General features: G+C 41.0%; 1 protein-coding gene across 1 annotated transcript; it reads right to left on the bottom strand.

Annotated features, from left to right (window-relative positions):
* Positions 1 to 115: 115 nt before the first annotated feature.
* On the bottom strand, positions 116 to 20,254 carry SGPP1 (sphingosine-1-phosphate phosphatase 1). The gene is made up of 3 exons (XM_027716661.2): positions 19,435 to 20,254; positions 8,718 to 8,807; positions 116 to 6,488 (listed from the first exon to the last, which is right to left on the bottom strand). The coding sequence occupies exons 1-3, from the start codon at positions 20,038 to 20,040 to the stop codon at positions 5,937 to 5,939; spliced, it is 1,248 nt and encodes a 415-aa protein (XP_027572462.1). The 5' UTR covers positions 20,041 to 20,254; the 3' UTR covers positions 116 to 5,936.
* Between the last annotated feature and the right edge of the window lie 1,205 nt (positions 20,255 to 21,459).

Here is a 21,459-nt window from a genome sequence, read left to right as displayed (position 1 = left end):
TGCTATATGCTAACATGAATGTCAGGTTTCTTGTGATCAGTGTTTTACACTTGTGGTATGTGTCCAACCACATGTCCCTGAGCACTGGAAGGAATGAAGACAGCAGAACACAACGGAATCCAACAGTACTTTATTACCCACTCATTGCAGATGAAGTTAAACACTTCAGTTACCAGTCAATACGAGTTTAAATATTAGTTGACAACTGCAGAAAGTGTACAACGAGTACAAAATCATTAACCATAGTGTAACAAAAAGTTCCAATGTACTGATGTTTAAAACATCAGTTGTACACTTATTATACAGCAACCATTATATGATCCTCAGCTAACTCGGGGATTGCATCTGAAAGCTGGTGGTGTGGTTTTTTTTAATGAAGTTCTCCAAGAGGTTGAGAGATTGGGTTACAACTGCATTATTTCCCAAAATACTACTAACATACAGCCTTACCTTTTACAGACAAAGCTGGTTTGTATTTTAACAACACTTCCTTTTATCAGGGAATGCAGTAACAAGAAAAAAAAATCTATACACAAAAAATTAAACTCCAATACACAATATATTATATATATGTATATCTATATTGTACTACAGATTTCATATAAATCAAGTATAGGCCAAATTTTGGCATCAGTTTTAAGTGCATTAAGTTTAATACAAAATCCCCCTCAGACTCTGCTCTTACTGTTCACTTTACTTGCTCCTGAACTGATCTTTATCAGCTTTGATACTTTAGACATCTAGAGTTTTCTTAAGATCTAATTTCCATCTCAGCAATATCACCCTTGTCTTTCATTACACTTTCTAACAAAAATAAACTTGTAAGAAAACTTAGTGACTAATTTAGTCAAAGTTTAGTGACTAATAAAATTCTCCAACTTGATGGGAATTCTTATTTACATTTACTGGTCAATAACTTCAAGGTAGTATTATCCCATGTACCCTCTATTCTCCTTTGATCCTACAGGAACAGTTACTGATAGTACACATCCTGCTTTGCTTTCTTAAGTGGACTCTTACCAACATGAAAATTATTTCTAGTGCAGAATGGAGTGCAAAGAAATTTTTCTAATGCATGGTTAAATGTGCTTCAAATCTAGCATCACTTTTTAGAGAACACCTAAAGAGCTCTATCTTCTCTGCCACACAATGTCATATTTTGTTTCCAAATTCAGCTTTGTTTGCCTTTGTTTAATGAAGTATTGTAAGAAGAAAAACAGCATTAGTGACTCAATTAATCTATCATTTTGACAAAGATGGTACTTACAATAAATTTTAAAATGGGCTTCTTTTTTTTTTTCTGAAACAAAAAGGCCACTTGAGCTTTCCACTGGAATAAAGTTCTGGCATGAAGCCATTCAATGAGACTTCCTCCTGCAAAAAGTTTCAGTTTCCTCAAACTTGTTTGTAAAATACAGAAATAAATTGTATAACCTACAAACATTCTACATTAGACCAAAAAAAACACCCAAGAATCAATTGCAGTAAGTTGAGTCACAATACCCCAATAAATCAATTGTTCTGTCATCACTTTATCTACTGACATTGTTCTGGGGTCTCCTCATTCACACAATTCTGGTACAGAGGGGGAAGCGTCAATGAAGTCTTACAAATGTGCAACCACTTCCAGCTACTGAGAAACAGCTTCCAAGTTAAGCCCTTTAAAAGTCTTGTAAAAATGGGGCTAAGTGTGATTCTAGCAAGAACAATCTCTCAGACCTCAAAAGCAAGGCTGTCACACCTCAGAAGGGAAGTCACTTCACACACTGATGTCTGCAGGCAGGTCAGAGCAGGGACTTGTCCTTCAGGGTTCACTCTCAGTGTAATGTGGAAGGAACCAGGTGCAAAACTTTGAGTAAAGTTAACAGGAGTTTGACAGCAATGCCCCTTCATACCACTCAATTACTTAATATCATCTGTATTCTATGTCAAAAATCTCAATTTTGTATTGAGAAAGCAAATACTGAAACAGAAACAACTTTTAGCACAACAGATGTATTTACTTACAGCATGCAAGGTTTGTTTTTATGCATTTTTGCAGCTAACAGCCACTCACAGCCCTTAAGTATTTACAAGTTCAAAATTACAATCTTCACATAAGTAGCAATTGCTTACAAAAGTTCTGGTCAGCCCCTTGGAAATAAGCAAGAAATGGAGTAAAAAAAAACGGAGAGTAGTAATTAAAAAGAGAAAAGCAAAGGAAAACATAATTGCTTCTAATATCCAGACAATGTAACACTGTTCTGGTAAGAAAAAAATACACAACACAAAAGCCACGTATCACATTTAGAGATGCCATTTTATAAGAAATGCATCTTTATGGTGTTTTGTTTTTTTTTTTTTTTGGAGAAAAGCTGTACATAACCTTTCAAAAATTCCAAGCAAATAAACAATACACAACTCCCTTTGGTTTGCCAATTTACCTTTAAGTAGCCTTTCCACCTCCCACCTTCCCCCACAGTTTCAAGGTGAGTGGTAAGGCAAACATGAGCAGAGACTGAACAGCTTCACAGGTGATCAGACAGGAGAAGGATGCTTCAATCAACCCCAGCTCGTGGTACGGGATGCAAAAGTAATCACTTTTTCATAAACATGAAGCTTTTTTCAAAATAATAGATTCTAAAACTCACCCAGGATGCAATGCTCAGTGCTGACTGAGGGCCAGGTCAGGAAAAAAATCCTGCTCCTTTATTTTATGGCAATCTAAGACTAATTTGAGTCCCTTCAGCCTCTTGGAAAACAGACTTTTGTGCCAAATCACTCTCTACCTGCCTGTTGGTATTAAGTTTTATTTCATACAGTAATTAAATAAGATGAATTTAACTCGCAGCTTTTTGTAATAAATGTGTGTTTTTATCTGCTTCTATAAAGTAGAATTTCTCTCCTTAAGACTATACAGCCTGGAACAGAGGGAATTCCCTAGCAGGGACATGGAATACGTTTTTGCACTGTTTCATGAAGGGTTTCAAGCATATTGTCCTTCTGTAAAGACATCTAACTACCCTTTAAAGCTATGTTAAATTTATTTATAAAACATTTGGTACCAGCTGATGCTCATACTAGAAACATTTTTCGTGTTCAACTCTAGGAATAGGTTAGGGCAAAAAGTGCTGCTTTGTTTTACCTGCTGCTTTGTTATGCCCAATTTCAAAGAATCTCAGCTTATTAGTAAACAAAATTATACTACAATACAAACATTTACGTTGGATTTTTAAGTGTTTGCATTTCTGTGATTCTTTATTCTCTAACAGTATTTGTATTGCATGACATTTGTGCTAAACTGCCCTCTTGAGCCTAACCCCTTATAAAACATGAAAATAGAACAGTAAAACTTTTTCTCATGTAAACTTCAGTAAAGTAGTTGGAGTCTGAAGAGACAGAGTTGTGAAGGTGCTGCATAAACACTCTGATGTACATTTCCTGGGGACTAGACTGTGGTACACGGAACATGACATTCTGAAGTTACTCAGTGTAATGTATAAAAATATAAAATATATATTCATGAGTAACAGTAGAATAAGCTACAGTGCAATTTTCCTTAGCCTGTTGAAAGCTCTACCTGTGTGTGATCTTTTCCACCCCTTCTATATCCTCCACAGTACACTTCATGTTCCATTAATACTACAAGAGAGCAAGAACAGCTAGAAAAGACAGCTTGAGCTACAATCTATATGCTGTAAACTTGAAGCATCTAGAAGTCCAATATGTACCTTAAAAATTCGTTTTGCTCACTTCTCTGTGCTAGAATTTAAACATTTTTTGCTATAAACTGTAAAGCTAGGATATTTAAGGAGAATATGCCCTAAACTTCAGAGAAAGCTATCCTATTATTTTCACCAGTCCTCAGACTAATTTAATATAATTGAAACTACAGCACTTTCTCAGGGCTTTAAGCATAAGGCATTTTGTGTACATTCCCCCAGCTATTTATTTAATGGCTATCTTGGTGTGCAAAGCCAAACCAGTGGAAATCCCACCCTCAAAACCTCAGAAACCAATTTACCCTTTACTTCACATTCAGCATTGAACTGTAAAAGGGAAACAGAAAAAAAATCAAATGCAGAAATATGCACAGAAACAAGGGAACCATTTTCTACTGGGTAAGGTCTTTTCAGCTACACAAGTTGTTCAACACCCCCTCAGCTGTGAATTCCTCAGTTTGAATACATTCATAGCGGTGCATTCGGGATGCACTGGAGAAATGCATCAGAAAAGTTATTTTTCACATCATCTGGTGCCAGTGTACCGTAACCTCGTCTGCTTCAAAGGAAGTGAAGGTAATTCCGTAAATCTACACAGTAACAGTTTGGAGATATGATCTCCAATACAAAAAAAAAAAACAAAAAACCAACAACAAAACAAACCCCTTCCAATTGCAAATAATGTTTACCAAAAATGTAAGCTTTGCATTCTATCTAATCACTGTATTTCCCAACCAAATGATGCTTTTCCTGAAAAAAGAAACGTACAATACAAAACTAAGTCATTTGTGGCTGTCACTAAGACAGAGCTCCCTGGAATAACAGTTCCTGACATGGAAAGAACAGATCGGGCAACACATGAACAAGACAAAATGAAACAGAAATAGGCACATGAAATTACAGCTGAAGGGTCATATCCTACTCATCACTGGAAAAAGGACCATGAAAAGCTGTGAAATTTAGATATGCACAAACAGTTCATGCATTGACCATACTGTCTTGACTGCTCACAGTCTGTCAATCAGAATGATTAAAAATTTAACTTGATCTTTACATTGTCTTATAGCTATCTAAACTGGGTAAAAGTGACTATCACCTTTAAATATAGTATGTTAATGCATAAAAATACATATATTTTCTAGAATAAGGATTATATTTTCTAACCAAATACCTAAAAGCAGTGGTCCTTCTAGATTAGTTTGGAATAATAAGTGAAGCCCATTTCTTTGCAGAATGGGGTGTTTTTATTGTTTATACGTTTAAATAATTAATTTTGAATATCTGTCCACTGTATAAACAATCTCCAGAAAAATATATCCTCTTCCAGTAACTTACAATACACATTAAAAATACTTACAAAAGGGATTATTGTTCATTTACAACATCTTGAGCTCACAGACACAATTTTTGGGCTATTTCATTACTCAATTTTGATCAGGCAAAACTGAATATTCCGGTTAACTTGAACCATGTCAGCAACATGGACAATCTAACATTTCAAAATATCTGCCTAATTATGTAAGATTTTAAATAAAAATTAGGCGTTTTTACATCACAGTATATATGGCATTTCTTAATTTAGCAACAGAAAGGCACAGTTATTAAACCATAAAATACAGTACCTGAATTATGTATACTCTAGTGATATCTACCAGTGCTAATAGAGACATTTTACTCTGTAGAGGGGGCTAAAGAAAAAGGCTTCTGCTTGCTTATTTAGAAAAATTCAACCTCATTACAAGTTTGGTCCATTAGAAATACCTATTAGCTGAAACATCTTGAAGCAGGACTTCAGGAAAGAATAGAAGAAAGCAAATTTAGCAGTCTATGGTCCAACAACTTGAGTAAATTACTGTGAAATGGCAAACAGATGATGAATGGAGCCTTCTGATTAGTTGTCAGACATACCTGTTAAAGTGTCAGTGTACACAGGTACAGACTGACAGACATCCCAGATACATTCACTGCAGCACACACACACACAGACTTTGTTACAGCAATAAGTCTAGACACAGCATTTACAGAGTTCAGCACCTCTCCTGGACTGATACTTGACTGCTGGCCCTACAGCATCCCCAGAGATGTGCAAAGCCCTCTAAATGCTTTGCCTGCTTTCTATTGCTGTTAATGTGAAGACCCTGCTAAAGCCAAGCTCGCTGGCCTTCCCGTAGCAAACTAGTGCACCTCCAAAAAGCAACTAGCTCTGTTCTCCCTATTTAACGTGCTCAAACTGCATCAGGAAAGACCAATGAAATGGAAGAGGCAAGGAACAATAAACATGAGGGAGAACCCAACCATTCCATACGTGATGTAGCGATAGGGAAGCTCAACCTCCATGCGCTGCCGTGCTTTCCGTACGTCGTCGTGCGGGATGCGGAATATTTTACAGGCCAGTGGAATCGTGGCTTTTTTCATCGCGACTTTTGTTAACAGCAGAACTATCACCCCGATCAACAGCCGCAGTATGGCTTTTCCAAACACAGTCACGGTGAGAGAGGACAGGGATAACGGTAAGGCGTGGGGAGGAGGATCCAGCTGCAGGCCCGTTATGTAGTTGACGTGAGAGCCGCAGGCCACGCCGGCACCACAGCCCAGGATCTGAGCCGTGTCTCCTCGCGACGTGCTCCAGGTGTCCAGGGTAAAGGAGAAGATGCCCAGGGCCAAATGGAGACTGATGATAATTAAGGGTGCATATTTGTAAGTCAAGTTGAAGTTATCAATCAGGTCCACAACTGGATGGAAGACAACCAAGATAAGAATAGCATACAGAAAGCCAGCAATAACATCCTGTTGAAGAGAAAGACATGGTTTCAGTGTAATAACAATTAAAAAAAATAATTTAAATTACATTAACAAGAACACGAGCCTAGACTGCTGTAATGCTAAAAGTGACTTGTGGATTCCCTTTTTTTCTTTTTAAAGATAAGGTAAAGAATTGCATTTGACCACCTATTAACAAGTCACCTGCATCCTGACCAGATCATGAACGAAGTTACAATGAAATGATCCATGATCAAAGTTGCAGATCTAGACATTTTAGTAAGGCCTGTTGTGACAGGACAAGGGGTGACAGTTTTAAACTAAAAGAGGATAGACTGAGACTAGATATAAGGGAGGCATTTTTTCAATGTGGGTGATGAGGCACTGGCACAAGTTGCCCAGAGAGGTGGTGGATGCCCCATCCCTGGAAACATTCAAGGTCAGGTTGGACAAGGTTCTAAGCAACCTGGGCTAGTTAAAGATGGCCTTGCTCACTGCAGGAAGGGTTGGACTAGATGGCCTTGAAAGGTCCCTTCCAACCCAAACCATCCAGTTATTCTTATAGGATTCTGTCTGCTGGCAACAATAGCCCTTGTCCAGGGTCAGGGCATTCCAACCTACAGCCAGCACAAATCCAGCCCAGCTAAATACATTCTGCCAACTTAAGTTTGCTGAAACAGCTCAACAGTGGATCTCAGTGCTTGGGTGCCAACCCACAGGCACGCTGGCAGTTGAGGACCACTGCAGCCAGGCACTGCAGCTTCAACTTTCCACTCCAGCTTCAAAATTAACAGTGGGGCAAGAATAGAGAACTGATTCCAGCTATTAAAGGAGAGGAAGAGGTAACTTCCATGGCTTCATACTTGATTTTCAGTTTTATTACTGATTTTAAAAAGTCTTTTCTTAGTTAAAAGACTACTCTATTTTTTAATTTAGTGTTAAAATTCAGTTACTGTTGATTAATCACTCAGTTGCATGGAATTATCTGCAACTTTTGTCACCTTAGTTGTTAATGAAGAACAAGCACTACACTAAGCCAAAAACTAAAAAGTGGATCCCCTTCATTCTCATGCTTAGCAGCTCTTCCATATGAGCCAGGAGGTGGGACTTGGATCAGCAGGGTTTGTAGTGCTCCCTCTTCAATGGATCATTTTTTTTCACTTCCACTAACTGAATGCTTGCTAAAAGCTCTAATACAATTGACTGATATGAACATCAGACTTGCTCAGTTCTGAAGCAACCACAACTGTCTGCTCTATTTGCCATCCTATTCCCCCCAGACTCAGGCACCATGGTTGATGTTTCTTGCAGGCAACACGTGGTGAACTGCATTCCCTCAAACACTGCAGAGGATTCAGGTGTGAAACTGCCAAATACCCAGTCTGGTCACTATTTATTGCACTACTTTGTTCTAAGACATTATGTGTCAGTTGAACTATCAGTCTATCACATCATCCTCCACACAAGTGGTTCTAATTTGGGAAGTCTCCTAATTAGTGATGCAAAAATGCCATTCAGTTTTTCTGAGCTGCCTTATTTTCACATGCTCCCTTCACAGTGTGTTCATCTAGCAGCTTTTCTACTCCCTACCAGGCTTACTCTTTTCTGTCTGTTAGCTTTTCTCCTTCTAGCACATGATCCTCAAAAACCATCCTCATTAGCAGTCTTGCATTCCAGTTACCCCTTTGTAGTGTTCTTGTTTTCCCATTTTAACATTGCATACATTTGTGTTTCAGTTTGGGGGGGGGGGGGGGTTAACCCTGTTTAAAAAATGAGTTTGTTTTTCAAAGATGACAACTTTGTTATTTGGTTCTAGAAACTCTGGCAAGTGAAACCCCAGCAGGTAGTGTGGTGCTCTGAAATGAATGTGCTTTGAGAGGCTGAGATGGAACCCAAGTGAACATTAACAGCCACTTTCTCATTCTGCAAAATTATTTCTACTCTGTAGAGGAAAATTTAGTCTACACTTCAGAGTAGTCATCAATTTCTGCACTAAACCCTGATATTAAATAGCTCTTAAGTTTCAACTGCAGACTGAGTTAATAAAAGACAAGTATAAATTAACCATGATATTCACTTTTAGCTATTGTATCAATTTCTGTGCTGAAGAAATGTAAGTATTCTGTTCCTGTATGGTAGGACATTCAAAAAAATACATCTATATACAATTATTGCACTGTAAAACCTTCAATGTGATGGCAGTTTATGAAATCAGAACAGCATTAAAACAGAAGCTTAGTAGGATTATTTTCTTACCAAAATTGAATGCATTCCCATATAAATTCGACTACAGCAAACCAAGGAACACCAGCAGAGTGCAAGGATCAGTCCAAACATAAAAGGATACTGGTAGGGAATAAAAATGGAGAAATTGTATTAGAATTTGGAAAAAAATAAATTACAAAAAAAATCACTCTATGAGAATTCTATAATTAATTCCAATTAATGCCACTTATGCTTACCCTTTTCCTTGCCCTTTCCTTTCCCTCAAGCCTATTAGAGCAGCTTTTCATAAACTCAAAATGTTAAGTCAAGCTTTCAAATTCTCCCTTGTCTTCCTTTGCATTCAGAATATATGAATTTCAGTGCTGGGGTCATACCTTTTCAAAGCACTAAGAAATGTATCCAGCTCTGTAGCAGTTGTCTTGCCATGCTGAGATACCCTAAATTGGCCACATGGGAAGAGACAAGTGTGTGCTATAAACTGTGTAACAGTTTTACACTGAGTGAAGCAGCTACATCACATACTAGTATTCTTAGCAATTATCCAGACAGAACCTAGTGGCTTCACGTTTTCTTCCTGAAAAGGAGGAACTCATCATAAAATTACAAATAAATTCAATCCTTCCTCAGTCCTTTATTTTAGAGCTTCTGCAATCCCTGACTCCACGTCTGGACATCAGTATGAAACTCCTAAAACAGTAATCTCTTTTGTTCTCTCCAAACCCATATAAATTTCCTCTCACAGTCCACATTTGTTAAACAAAAAACATCAAATAAGTATTTGCAATTATTTCCATCTTCTCATAGATTTTTTTTTTATTAATAAGGACTGTTTACCAGGAAGAAATGAAACACTTTGCTTTAATAAGCACATGCCAACACAAGTAGAAACTTAGTTCCTTAACTTTCTTAGGTTTTGGATAAAACTATGCTATATTAACATATTACACCTTCTCCACTAACATATTGCAAAATGTTGTACAAGACAGGATACAGCTTCCTTTTTTTCTGTATTAAAAATAATTATTAGTTCTTTAAAAGAAGCAGTCACGAGACAAAATGGCATGTTTCCAAAATTGCTTCACTTCCTATGATAAATCATTTTCAATATAAACAGGCAGTCTAGATGTACTCAAACTTAGGGATAAAATCTAAGAACTACAGGCAGTTTTCTTGCCCTTTCCCTTGTCCCTTTTATGGGTAACCTAAAGGGTAGAATATCCAACAAATTAGAGAAAGTATCTTTAACATTACTGGAGAAAGTCCTGTGCCCTCTGTGAAGGCCACTGAACTGACTGACAAGTTCCTAAATCAGTCTTTCAGTGAAAGGTTTGAGAGAAGATTATCAGTCTTCTGCATTATTCCAGTGTTGTTTGAATTCTCAGCTCCAGAACCAAGTTAGCATGACAAACCTAAAATAATTTTCTCAAACTGACAGCATATCACTAAGCTTAGATTTCACATAAAGATTTCACATTAAAACAAATTCTAAATGCCCAGCTCACAGTTGTGTTACATCCAGGCTAAACTAATTCCTGTATCAATATTTGCCTTTGTTTCTACTACATTCATCTACAAATTGGACCTAAACAAGATTACAAACTTGTGACTCATTTCTAGCTGAAATGATGAAGGAACAAATCCAGTTTCCTGCCTTTCAGAAGTGTGCTAATAACGGGCAAACCAGCAGGGACTCGGTCACACTCAGACAGGATTGCAGGGTTAGCAGATGCCGACGTTGTTACGGTGCCCACAGAAACCAACCCTGTACCAACAAGTGCAGCCCCATCGCTCTTCCTCATGATGCTTCTCCCTTCCTTGCCACTGACCTCAGGAAAGAAGGAATGCTGCCTGCGCCAGGAGGACAGTCAAGCCACACAACCTCCCTGCATGGGGCTGCTCCCCACTCCCTCCCAGAGGGCTCCCAAAGCAGGAATGCTGTATATGCAGGGATAGCTATACCCTATGTCCCATGAAGAGGAGCTCTGAGTTGCCCATCCCTTGATACCACGTGGCCATCCTTGTTTCCTGGCACACATCTTTGGCGCTTTCAGGGTCCAATCAGGGGTAAGGATTTTCTTTAATAAATATAGACTTGTCCTGTTTCTGAAATACCTGACAGAAACAGAAGCTGGATCTTTAGCAGGAAGACCAATGCAGTGCCAGGCTCAGCAGGGCTACAGCAGTTAATGATCCTGTGGGTAAGAAGCTGGGATTGTGGGAGGGAAGAGGTCAGAGCAGCTTTAACAGCAAGATCCCGAGAACAAGGAGTATGAAGGAAAAAGTTAGGTGAGGAGTCTTGTTTTAAGAGTCCTGAGCAGGTCATTGTAAACAGCAGGGAAAGGATTCTGAAAATGAAAAAATAAATGCTTGCTCTCAGTTAAGAAATCTCAAGGCTGGGGTGTTTGGGAAGAAGGAAACTGTCAGAAACTCCAACTTTGAAGAATATTTTGGAAAGAGTATTTGTCTCTGTCATATCTCATTCTAATTCTGAATAAATACCCTTTAAACCATCTGAAAATATGGGCCAGCTTAGTTCCTCTGTAGCAAAACATAGCAGAATAGTTTGGGTTGGAAGGGACCTTTAAAGACCATCTAGTCCAACCCCCCCTGCCATGGGCAGGGACATCCTCAACTAGATCAGGTTGCTCAGAGCCCATCCAACCTGGCCTTGAGTGTTTCCAGGGATGGGGCAGCCACCACCTCTCTGGGCAACCTGTGCCAGCATTTCACCACGCTCTAAAAAAGTTCTTTTTTTTTTTTTAATCTAATCTAAACTGACCCTCCTTTAGTTTAAAAACATCACCCCTTCTCCTATCACAACAGGCCCTAAAAAGTTGGCTCCCAAATTTCTTACAGGTGCCCTTTAAGTACTGATCACAAATAAAGCACAACACTCTGCCTCCTCCTTGGCCTGTTTTCACTATATCTCATCAAGGCAGCCACTGGGTTCGAGAATTCCCAGGACACCAGACTGGTAGCACCTGCTTAAACTCTGCCTTGGGGTGGTAAAATAAACAGGTATTTTCTCCTCACATGTAGGGCTAAGTGCACAAGGTGACTAGAGGAGAATATTAACACTGCCACACAGCAGAGTGCTCAGCAGCAATGCCAAGTCATACCACCAACAGAGGACATCACCTTGATCCTTACAAAAAAGCTGATGCCATAAATGTACTTCTAAATTGCTGTCTGAAAATAATGCAATATTGAGGTACCAGCAAGCATTTCCTAAATGTTGTTTCATCTAGAAAATGACAGCCTGTATTTTGCACATATAGTGGTATATACCATGGCTGTGTATCTGTAACCTCCCACTGTCTAGGCCTGCAAAATACCCCCAAATAACAAATATTTGCTGTTAATATAGTACCTTAAGAGTATTAATATTTGTTTTTCTTTATAATACTGTATTTCACAAAACTTATCTCCTAATCACAACTGAATCTTCAAAGAAAAAAAAATGAAACAAGCAGCTTTTACTATGTTTTTTACTTAAAATAGTCACATTTTATGAAAGACCACGGCGACAATTTTAGTATAAGTTTATCTCAAGTGTTCATGGAAGAAAGCCATAAGCACTTTCTTATTTTGCTATCTTGACTTGGGTCTCTTATTTTGGAAAATACTGCATTCATGAATTCGAAAATTAACAGCTATCAATTACCTCTGAGGTACAAACATTTAGATCTTCTCTGTATAGTTGTATGTAGACACACTGACAGGCTCTAGACAAATGAGAGATATTAAAGCATGAATTGCTGAATTCCAGCAGTTTTATTCCCATGGGTCCTGGCATGTCAAATCAGACCTACAGAGGGACAAAGGACAGCTGCACTTCTGCCCTCTTCCCCAGTTCACTGCTGTTTTTACTGATTTAGGCATCAGAAGGCAGACTGGCACCAAATGTCCTTTCAGGTGACGGCCTGAAAGGCTGTCAGAGATCACAGCTGGGAGAGGTAAACATAAAAACCAGGTTTCATTCTCTCAGCTTGTTCTTTTTGATAAAAAAATTGTCATATCATCGTTCTTGACCGCACTTAGTGTCGCTGTCAGTCAGACATTCAGGAACAGCTCAGTTTGGACACAAACACCTCAAACCCTGTCTCCTTGTCCTCAACTAAGACCATCTTAAGTATATCCTCAAAAACCCATTATGCCTCCATAGCCATCGTGCCACCTCAACAATTCTGAGTATGAGGGATATTTTTTGAACTGCACACTGCTTTCTTTTGTCTAAATAAAAACCTTCCAAAAAACAAGCATGTTATTTAAAATTAAAAAAAAACACACTGATTTCTTCACTTCAGACATTAAGATAAAGCTAGGAATAAAACTGACTGAATAAACTACTCATCATTTCTCAGACCTCAACTCATATCCAGAATCTTGTTTCAAAGAAACTGAATTAAATTCATCGGATTTAGAAAACAGCAGTAAAACTGTTCCCAGGAAGTCTTTGAGAATTTTATGCCCTGTGTTTTTAACAAAAAATTCCCATCCAATAGAAAATTCCATTACATCCTCCAAAACGGGCTTGCAAGCTTCTGACTGGATTCCTCACAAAACCTTTCCCCATCCTCCTCCCTCCCCTTAATCTGACTTTTTGCCAAGAGTCTTAATAACATAACTATTGTTTAAAAATGCTCGTAAGGAAACAATCTGTCCCAAAAGCTTTGACCTAGGTCAGAAAATTTCTTCTTTCATAATGAAACACTATTAAAAGACACTCTAGATGCTCATTTCTTTACTTTTTTAAAGCACATTCTACACTGGAGAAGTTTCCAGCACCTACAAAGGATTCCAAAATCATTTTCTAATATTTTCAGGGTCCTACATTATTACTCAATGATCTTTTTTAATCGTATCATAACTCAGAAGTTCAACTTGAGTTTGAGACAATTATTTTGGGCCAGAGTCCATGGAAAGAATCCAAGCAGCACTTGCAGCACCAGGCTTTCAATAAGGTATGTGGGCCGTGCACTGGCAACAATCATATGAAAAGCCATGATCAGAGTTTATGGGAATGACTCCGAGACCCTGGTTGGACAGAGGAGTACAAAAAGCACAGCATAAAAACGGTTTTGTGCAAGGAGCAGAAGAAAAGGGAGAAGAGGATTGTTAGAAAGATCACTTATCAGTAATTTTAAGAAAAATAAACAAAGACTTTTTTTCAAAATTGGCCAAGTGGTAAGCACTACTGGTTAAGCTGCATTTATCAATAATTTCCTTCTTTCTTCCACTGACCAACCTTAATACCAAAAGGCATGAAGACCTCAGTGTTATATGTCACTACAAGAACTACTTCTTTAAATTCCAAGGTAAGGTTTTCAATGCCAGTCCTGCAGGGAGTTAAAATATTTAATTTTCTGCCACATGTAATCTGAAAAGAAATTAAGGAGTAACAATAGGAATTAGCCTCTAACTTCTTTTCCTTGCAGTCATTAAAAAATAACCCTTCTCTGAACACAGCCAGCAAGAATCTTATGGCTTGCTCTGTTTATGCCCCTACACCTAAAACTATAGTTTTTCTGCAAAGTGTTTTCTCAGGCTTAAACAACACACCCCATTTGAAAGAACAAGTAGTGCTTTACATGTGTACAATCCACTAAGAAAAAAGAAACCGCTTGAGAACTATTTCCTTTGAATCCTTTTTCATCAAAAACTCTGTATCCAACCTTGCAACATTTGTTTTTACATATTTCCCCTAAAGATCCTTTACAGTAATTAAAGATTTGCTTAGGCAAAGCTGAAAAATATATTTAATGCCAATCAACAGGGTTTAATAGGACAGGCTGCTGTATTCCTCTGGCACAGATTCCCCAGTGAGATTTCTAAGAACTGGCTGTGCTCTTTTCAAACTTTTAAGAATACCTAAATCAAACAGGCCACACAACTTTTTTTAGCTTCCTTTACCAACTTCAGGCATTAATATGGCCCACAAAAGAAGACCTCACATTTCAAATCCAAGAGACAAGGCCAGTGTTGAGACCCTCCAAGTTCCAATCTCTCTTTCTCAAGTGTTCTCGATTGTGGGGGTAATTCTGTGTTTTCAGATCATCCCTTCAGTTGTGCTTCTCATGTCAGAAGTGTTGACTGTTTAAGAAACATGTGTAGAGAAAAACAATTAAACAAGCACACATCTCTTTGCCAAGGTTTCTTCCAAACATTTTAGTATTTCAGCCAAAAATCCATTTGGGCTCGTCCCAGAGGTGAGGTGTCCCCTTCTGCAAGCAGTCTATACTTGCTCTCACACACAGATTTTGTACATAAGAGATGGCTTCCTGTGTGTAGCTTGCAGTTTATGACTACATTAATCTCACTAATAATGAAAGCCTTTCAACAAGGGCAGACACTTAAAACTAGGATTTGCCCCTTTCTGTAAAATTCTCACTGTAGCAATGTTGTGATTAGACTATTCATTCACTCCCAATAATCAATTATTCCCTGTTCCTGTGGGAATTTAGCCTTTTGAAATGAAAGAGCAGGCAGACAATTCTAGAGGTAACACTCAGTAGTGGTCAATCAGAATCAGAGAGCGATCAGATCTCCCAGAAATCCCAATACAGATCCTGTCAAACCCATCTCATTTGATTAGATTCATCAGCCTTGATAAAAGTCTTGGCGCAGACAAAAGATTTCTGGAAGGGAGTTTGATGTGGTACCACGTGACAGTTTTACACAATTGGTACCACAGAGTCAACAGAGCACTAATTAACTGAAAACTGAAAAATACATCAGAGAAACCATTGCAGAATAAATGCATCTGCTGTGGGTTTAGCAGTGGTGTTTATCCAGGTCACCATTAGCACCAGAAGGGTGGAAAGACAGTCACTGATGAGAGGCTTTGCACATCAAACACTGGCAGACCCGTACACAGGGAGGGCAGTGTTGTCATATTCAGCACCATCAGCTGCTTCACAGGGGAAGCCATGCTAAGAACGTTGGCTCATTTAGTTACAGAGGAACTGCTACTCATCAAGCCAGGCTCTGGGCTCCTGCTGAACATCGACTGAGCGAAGTTTGCTCAGCGGCCTGCAGCGAGAGTCAGCAGTTCCTGACTCAGCTCATTAATGCAGAGCTCAGGAAAGAGTGCAAACCCATCACTTCCTAATGCAGACAGCTACTGCCAGAGCCAGGCTGCATCCTGGAGGAACAATGGGAGAAAACTGTGTTTTCTGTCTCTCTGGATGCTATTTTTTTTGTCCTCCTCAAAATAAGCCAGCAGGGTTATGGCACGTTCAGGTGCCATCCCAACTCAAGCACTATTTCTAATAAAATATGTTTTTATATCTATTAGAAATTAGTGGTTCAATGTAATCAAACAAAATATAAAAAATACTTTTTCTAGTAGTCTCAGCCTGAGTCTTTGGAGATTTTGTAGATAATTAGCAGTTCACACTCTTTCTTCCTCCCCATTCAGGACATGATAAGCCAGCCTGGCTCAAACTGTCAATATTTCAAAGAAAGCAGGTTTTCCTCAAAGTGATAAAGGTTACTTTTTCCTACATCATATTAAGAATTATAATCCCACTGCCTTTTAAGTGTTTGTCCTCCTCTTTCAGGGCATCAGAACATCAAAGACAGGAAAAAAAAGAACCAGCATCTGTAACATTCCTAAACTCTTGTGAGTCTTTGGCATGAGCTTTATATTTCAAGGGTACTGAAATATCTTTGAAACAAGTGGTTTTCCCTGCTGAAATGTAGCATATTAAATAAACAAATAGGGATTATGTAAGTAGAATCAAAAGCTTCAGGTAAGCTCTCATAATAGAAGGGGAAACTGAAAAATTCTATTCCACAATGGACAGAACAGTCAGACATTATGAAAGTTATGTCAATATATAACTTGTTTCTCTCTGAAAGTTTCATTGAATATTCCCGATGCCCAAACCATCTTTAAAATACATCATCTCTGAAAATATTTTACTTGAGCAATTGCATTTATAGCAACTATTTCACTCGTACTGTATATAGTCAAAGGTACTTTTGAACACCATGTGAAAGGAAAATAATTGTAACGGCATTACTTATAGTCATTGAAAACATGGAAAGCACAAATTCAACAGGTTAAAAAAACCCTACTGCAATCAAAACATGATTTTAAATGGACAATCTGGGCCATATGTAGAAAAATAACAGCAGATTTGCTCTATTCTCTGTTATTCAAGGAAAAGACTCAAATAGATTGTCTTTGATAGAAAAGAACTATCACACAATAGTAGGAAGTCATAGCTCACTGAAAGCAAACTCCAAATAAGCTATACAGGAAAGAGATTCCCTTCTCACTGGAATAACATCTTTTAGAGCACGAGCAGCTTTCTTTGGTTGAGTATAAACTTCAAAGTGACAAACTCAAAGTCACTTGTATTGCAGAATAAAGTCCCTGCAGAAAGTCACACTTGTATCTGCTTCAATTCACACTCAGCCTCACTCCACTGGGATTTTCTCAACCAGCAGTCCCAAGATGTGGACTGGTCACCATCAGGGTACGTGTAATGCTTCTTCACACTGAATATATACAGAAAGACTGTACCCCAACATTTGCCAAAAAGTTTAAATCTAACCATCTGTATCTACTGCTAAATTTTTATAATTAAATAAAAATCATTTATTATTAATAGCTTTCCAAGAAGTTCTAAGGTCAGTCTTTTTTGACACCATCTATTTCCAGAAAAGCATGACAAAAAGATGTCACATAGATTCTACTCCCTTTCAACACCAGTAAAATATGAAGAACAGAAGAAGCATTAGATGAAAGCTTAACTCCAGAGGTGAATCAAGAGATTCTTGACACACCATAGGTTAATTTCTGATTAATATTTGAAGATAATTTAAAAATCAGAAGAGATTTTTTTTACACGAATATTTTGAAATGGTAGAAGCTTCAAGGTCTGTTATTCATACCCATTTCACAGAAAAAAGGAATTAAAATTAAGACTCAAACACTTTGTTTCCTCATTTCCTAAGCACAGTTCTGGACAAGTAACAAGGCTGAATGTTTATGATTTCTTAATATGCATTCATTATATATATGTTCAGTCAATCAGCACGGTGGTTCACAGACTGCAGTCACAGGGCTGGCAAACCAAAGATCGAACTTGGTTCATTGGCAAAAACACATTTCACAAACTGTCACTGTGCTGGTTCTGTAAAAGCAATCGGGACGGGCTCTCCTCTGCACACATGACATCAGTCTCTGCAAAGCTGATCGACTGCTGCTGCTAAATGAGGTTTCCCACATGCAAAGAAAGAGAAATCCAGTTTGCTCTTCCAACTGACATCAGCCCTACACACCCAACAAGTAATAATCAAATATTCAAATGATCGAACATTGATCATGACAAAACATGATCAAAACAACTTTGAGATTAACAATCTCAGTGAAAATCATTTATTTCAACACCCGTAAAACATGACTATTATTTATATATCATATATATATTATATATTACTATCCCTGCACAACTCTAGCAGAGTGATACTTCACATTTTCCTAGCAAAGAATATGAATCCCTAATAGCTTTCTTTTGGGTACATTTTATCACGTTGCAGAAAATAGATACAGAAGCTTTGGTTAAAGAGAGGCCAAATACAATCTCTAACCTTTAACTATCTCTTTCCTTTCAGCCACCCACTCTAGACACTGAGATAGAGCCACAGAGTGTCAGCCTGTGACAGCCGACAACTGGTGATTGTTATCAGTGACTGGGAAGACAAGAGTTCAGCCCCTGCCTAAAGCTTAGAACGAGACGTTAGTTCTCTCTGCCGAGATTACATCCCACTTAAACCAGGCAGGTATTATAATAAGGATTTGTAAACATTAACAACTTAAGACTGGAATTATTGCATAACTTCTTCAACATTACACACACAGTCCTCAAAACTCTACACTGGACATTTGCTGCCTGGGAAAGCCTTATCCCTCAGTTACTGCTGACACTGGTGCAGTGATTTAAAGCTGGATACATGATGTGCTTCCCTTGGAGTCGCTGCTGTTGCCGTACTTCTAACAGCAAGTGCCGAAGCACACGCCACTGCTTGCGTAAACCAGATGATCAACAGTGTTATTTTAACTTCATCTATTGACCCAAAGTGCCACAGGCAGATCTTAGAGATTCTGCTGAATGAAGGTGCTGAAAAGATCAGAGATTATCAATTCCTGCTAATTAAGAGCACACTGATAGGTTGTAAGATCGCCTGAAAGTACAAAACCCAGAAATAATCATTTACAGTTTGTCGTTAATGAAACTAAAATCGTTAAAGGAAAGCTAAAGCTACAGACTGACTGAGGCTACAAAGTGACTCGTGGTAAAGAACGATCAGCAAAAAGTGCTTTACTTGCTGGCTCTCCACCAAATTCTCACTCTGTAAAACCAAATGCCTGTAAAAACATCAGATGCCTATCCAAACTTCGCGCGAAGAAGGGACAAGTTGGAAAAAAACCTCATAAGAACAAAATGCAGATTGTTACCGCAGACTTTTCGTGCCAGCTGAGCTAATCCACAAAGCCGGCAGGACTTCCATTCAACAGGACAGAATTACTAAAACAGTTCTTGTTACCTGAGCACTCGCTTAGATCGCAGAAAAAAAAAATATAAATAAAGGGGGGAGGGGGAAAGGCACAAATTTCACATTTTTCCCGAACAAACTCAGCCACCTGCCCTCCCAAAATAAATCAGGACTGTCGCATCCTCACACCCCGGGGCCGGAGAGCGCACGGCTGAGGACGCGGAGGTGCGAGCTTTACCTGCCAGCGGCCGTAGCTGAGCAGCAGCAGCGCCAGGGGGATGGCGGTGCCCGACATGGCGTGGGTGGAGGGCATGCTGTACTCCGAGTTGTAGAACACCTCCAGCTTCACCACGGGCGGCGAGGCGGGACGCGGCCAGCGGATCACATCCTTGGTGCACTGCCCCAGGTACATCACCCACACCCAGATGATGATGAGCCTCCGGCCCAGCCAGGCGTCCAGGTTCCAGATGCAGAAGGGGAAGAAGAGGATGTAGAAGAGCTCGTTGCCCAGCTCCGTGCCCAGGCTGAAAAGATAGTAGAGGAAGCGGCTGCGGGTGGCGAACTCCTGGCTGCCGTCCTCCTCCTCCGTCAGCGAGTTGCGGCGCGGCCTCCTACTCCAGGGCCGCGGGGGTCCCGCCGCGCCGGGCACGGCGCCGTTCCCGGCGGTGTTCCCGGCGGGATGCGCCTGCCCGCCCGCGGGGCCGCCGTTCGCCACCGGCCCCCGCTGCCCCGCGCCGGCCCAGCCCGAGGGCCCCTCCACGCCGCAGAGCCGCTGGAACGCGGCCACTTTGCGCGGGTCCTGCAGGTGGGCGGCCAGGCGGGCCAGGCGCCGGCCCACGGACATAGCGAGCGGTGGGACCGGCGGCGCGCTTAGGGCGGCGGGGGGGACTTCTCCTGATGGGCGGCGGGAGGGGACGGGGGCTCCGCGGGGGAGGAGAGCCGTTCCCTGACGAGAAACGCGCTGGAGGGCGAGGCGCCGGGGAGCGACGGACGCGGCGGGGCTGCCCCTCGCCTCAGCGCGGCTCCTCCGCCGCTCCGGCCCCGCTCTCGCTCCCTCCCTCACGCCCGCGCCGGCCCCGCCCCACCGCGCCTGCGCGCAGCTCCCCCCCTCAGCGCGGCCGGGACCCTCCTCCCGGGACGTCCCCACCGCGCGCGGATTGGCCGCGGTCCCCTCGAGGTCCCGCCCCCACGGGCGGCGCAGCCAATCGCGACCCGGCGCTACGCGAGGCGGCGGGCGGCGCGAGGCGGCCTCGAGCGTGAGGGGCAGGAGTCGGGGAGGTGGCGGGTCTGTGTGGGTGCACCTTGGAGCCTTCTCCTTCTTCACTTCGTCCTCCTCCTCCTCCTCGTTACAGAATCAGTTGAGTTGGAAAAGACCTCTTGAGATCATCGAGTCCAACCTGTGACCCAACACTACCGTGTCAACCAGACCATGGCACCAAGTGCCACATCCAGTCTTTCCTTAAACACCTCCAGGGACGGTGACTCCGCCGCCTCCCTGGGCAGCCCAATGTCTTAGTCACCCATTCTGTGAAGAAATTCCTCCTAATGTCCAACTTGAGCATCAGACTTACAGAGCAGTTGGCCCCCAGTAAATTAGTTGCCTTTCCTTCTGTAGACCTACAGGCAGGAGGAACTTGAAATTCAAACATCCTTTTGTTTTGAAATGTGTATGATAAGAGGCTGCCAGCTGTGTCAGGGGAGGTTTAGGTTGGATATTAGGAAAAGGTTCTTCACTCAGAGGGTGGTTGGGCACTGGAACAGCCTTCCCAAGGAAGTGGGCATGGCCCCAACCCTGAAGAGAGCTTAAGGAGCATTTGGACAACGCTCTCAGGCATGTGGTGTGATTCTTGGGAGGTCCTGTGCAGGGCCAGGAGCTGGACTCGATGTTCCCTGTGGGTCCCTTCCAATTGAGGATATTCTATGATTCTAACACAGGGTGAGCTGCTGCTGCCCTCAACCACAGCCACCATGTCTGGCTTCAGCACCCCCAAATTCCGTGCCTACTGCCCCTGCCCTCTGCCTCCTCTTTGCCCCCAGAAGCCTAAATCTGGTGGTGTAAACATGAGGTGGAAGCTGAGGCTGCGAGTGGTCGTAGCCCCGGCAGTCAGGCCGGTTTAGGCAGTGAGTGACCCGCAGGGCTGTGGAGCTGCTTGGAAGGTTTCTGCCATGCCTGAGGCAGAGTCGTGCCTGACCCATCTCCATAGTTTCCACATCTCCTTCTGAGTGCATGCAAGGCTGGAAGTTCAGCAGGACTGGAATATTT

This window comes from Pipra filicauda, unplaced genomic scaffold (assembly GCF_003945595.2).
Source record: "Pipra filicauda isolate LSUMZ 115617 unplaced genomic scaffold, ASM394559v2 scaffold151_size3305965_pilon, whole genome shotgun sequence".
Lineage (NCBI taxonomy): Eukaryota > Metazoa > Chordata > Aves > Passeriformes > Pipridae > Pipra > Pipra filicauda.
The sequence above is the reverse complement of the archived record's forward strand: the minus strand, read 5'-3'. Positions and strand labels throughout refer to the sequence as shown.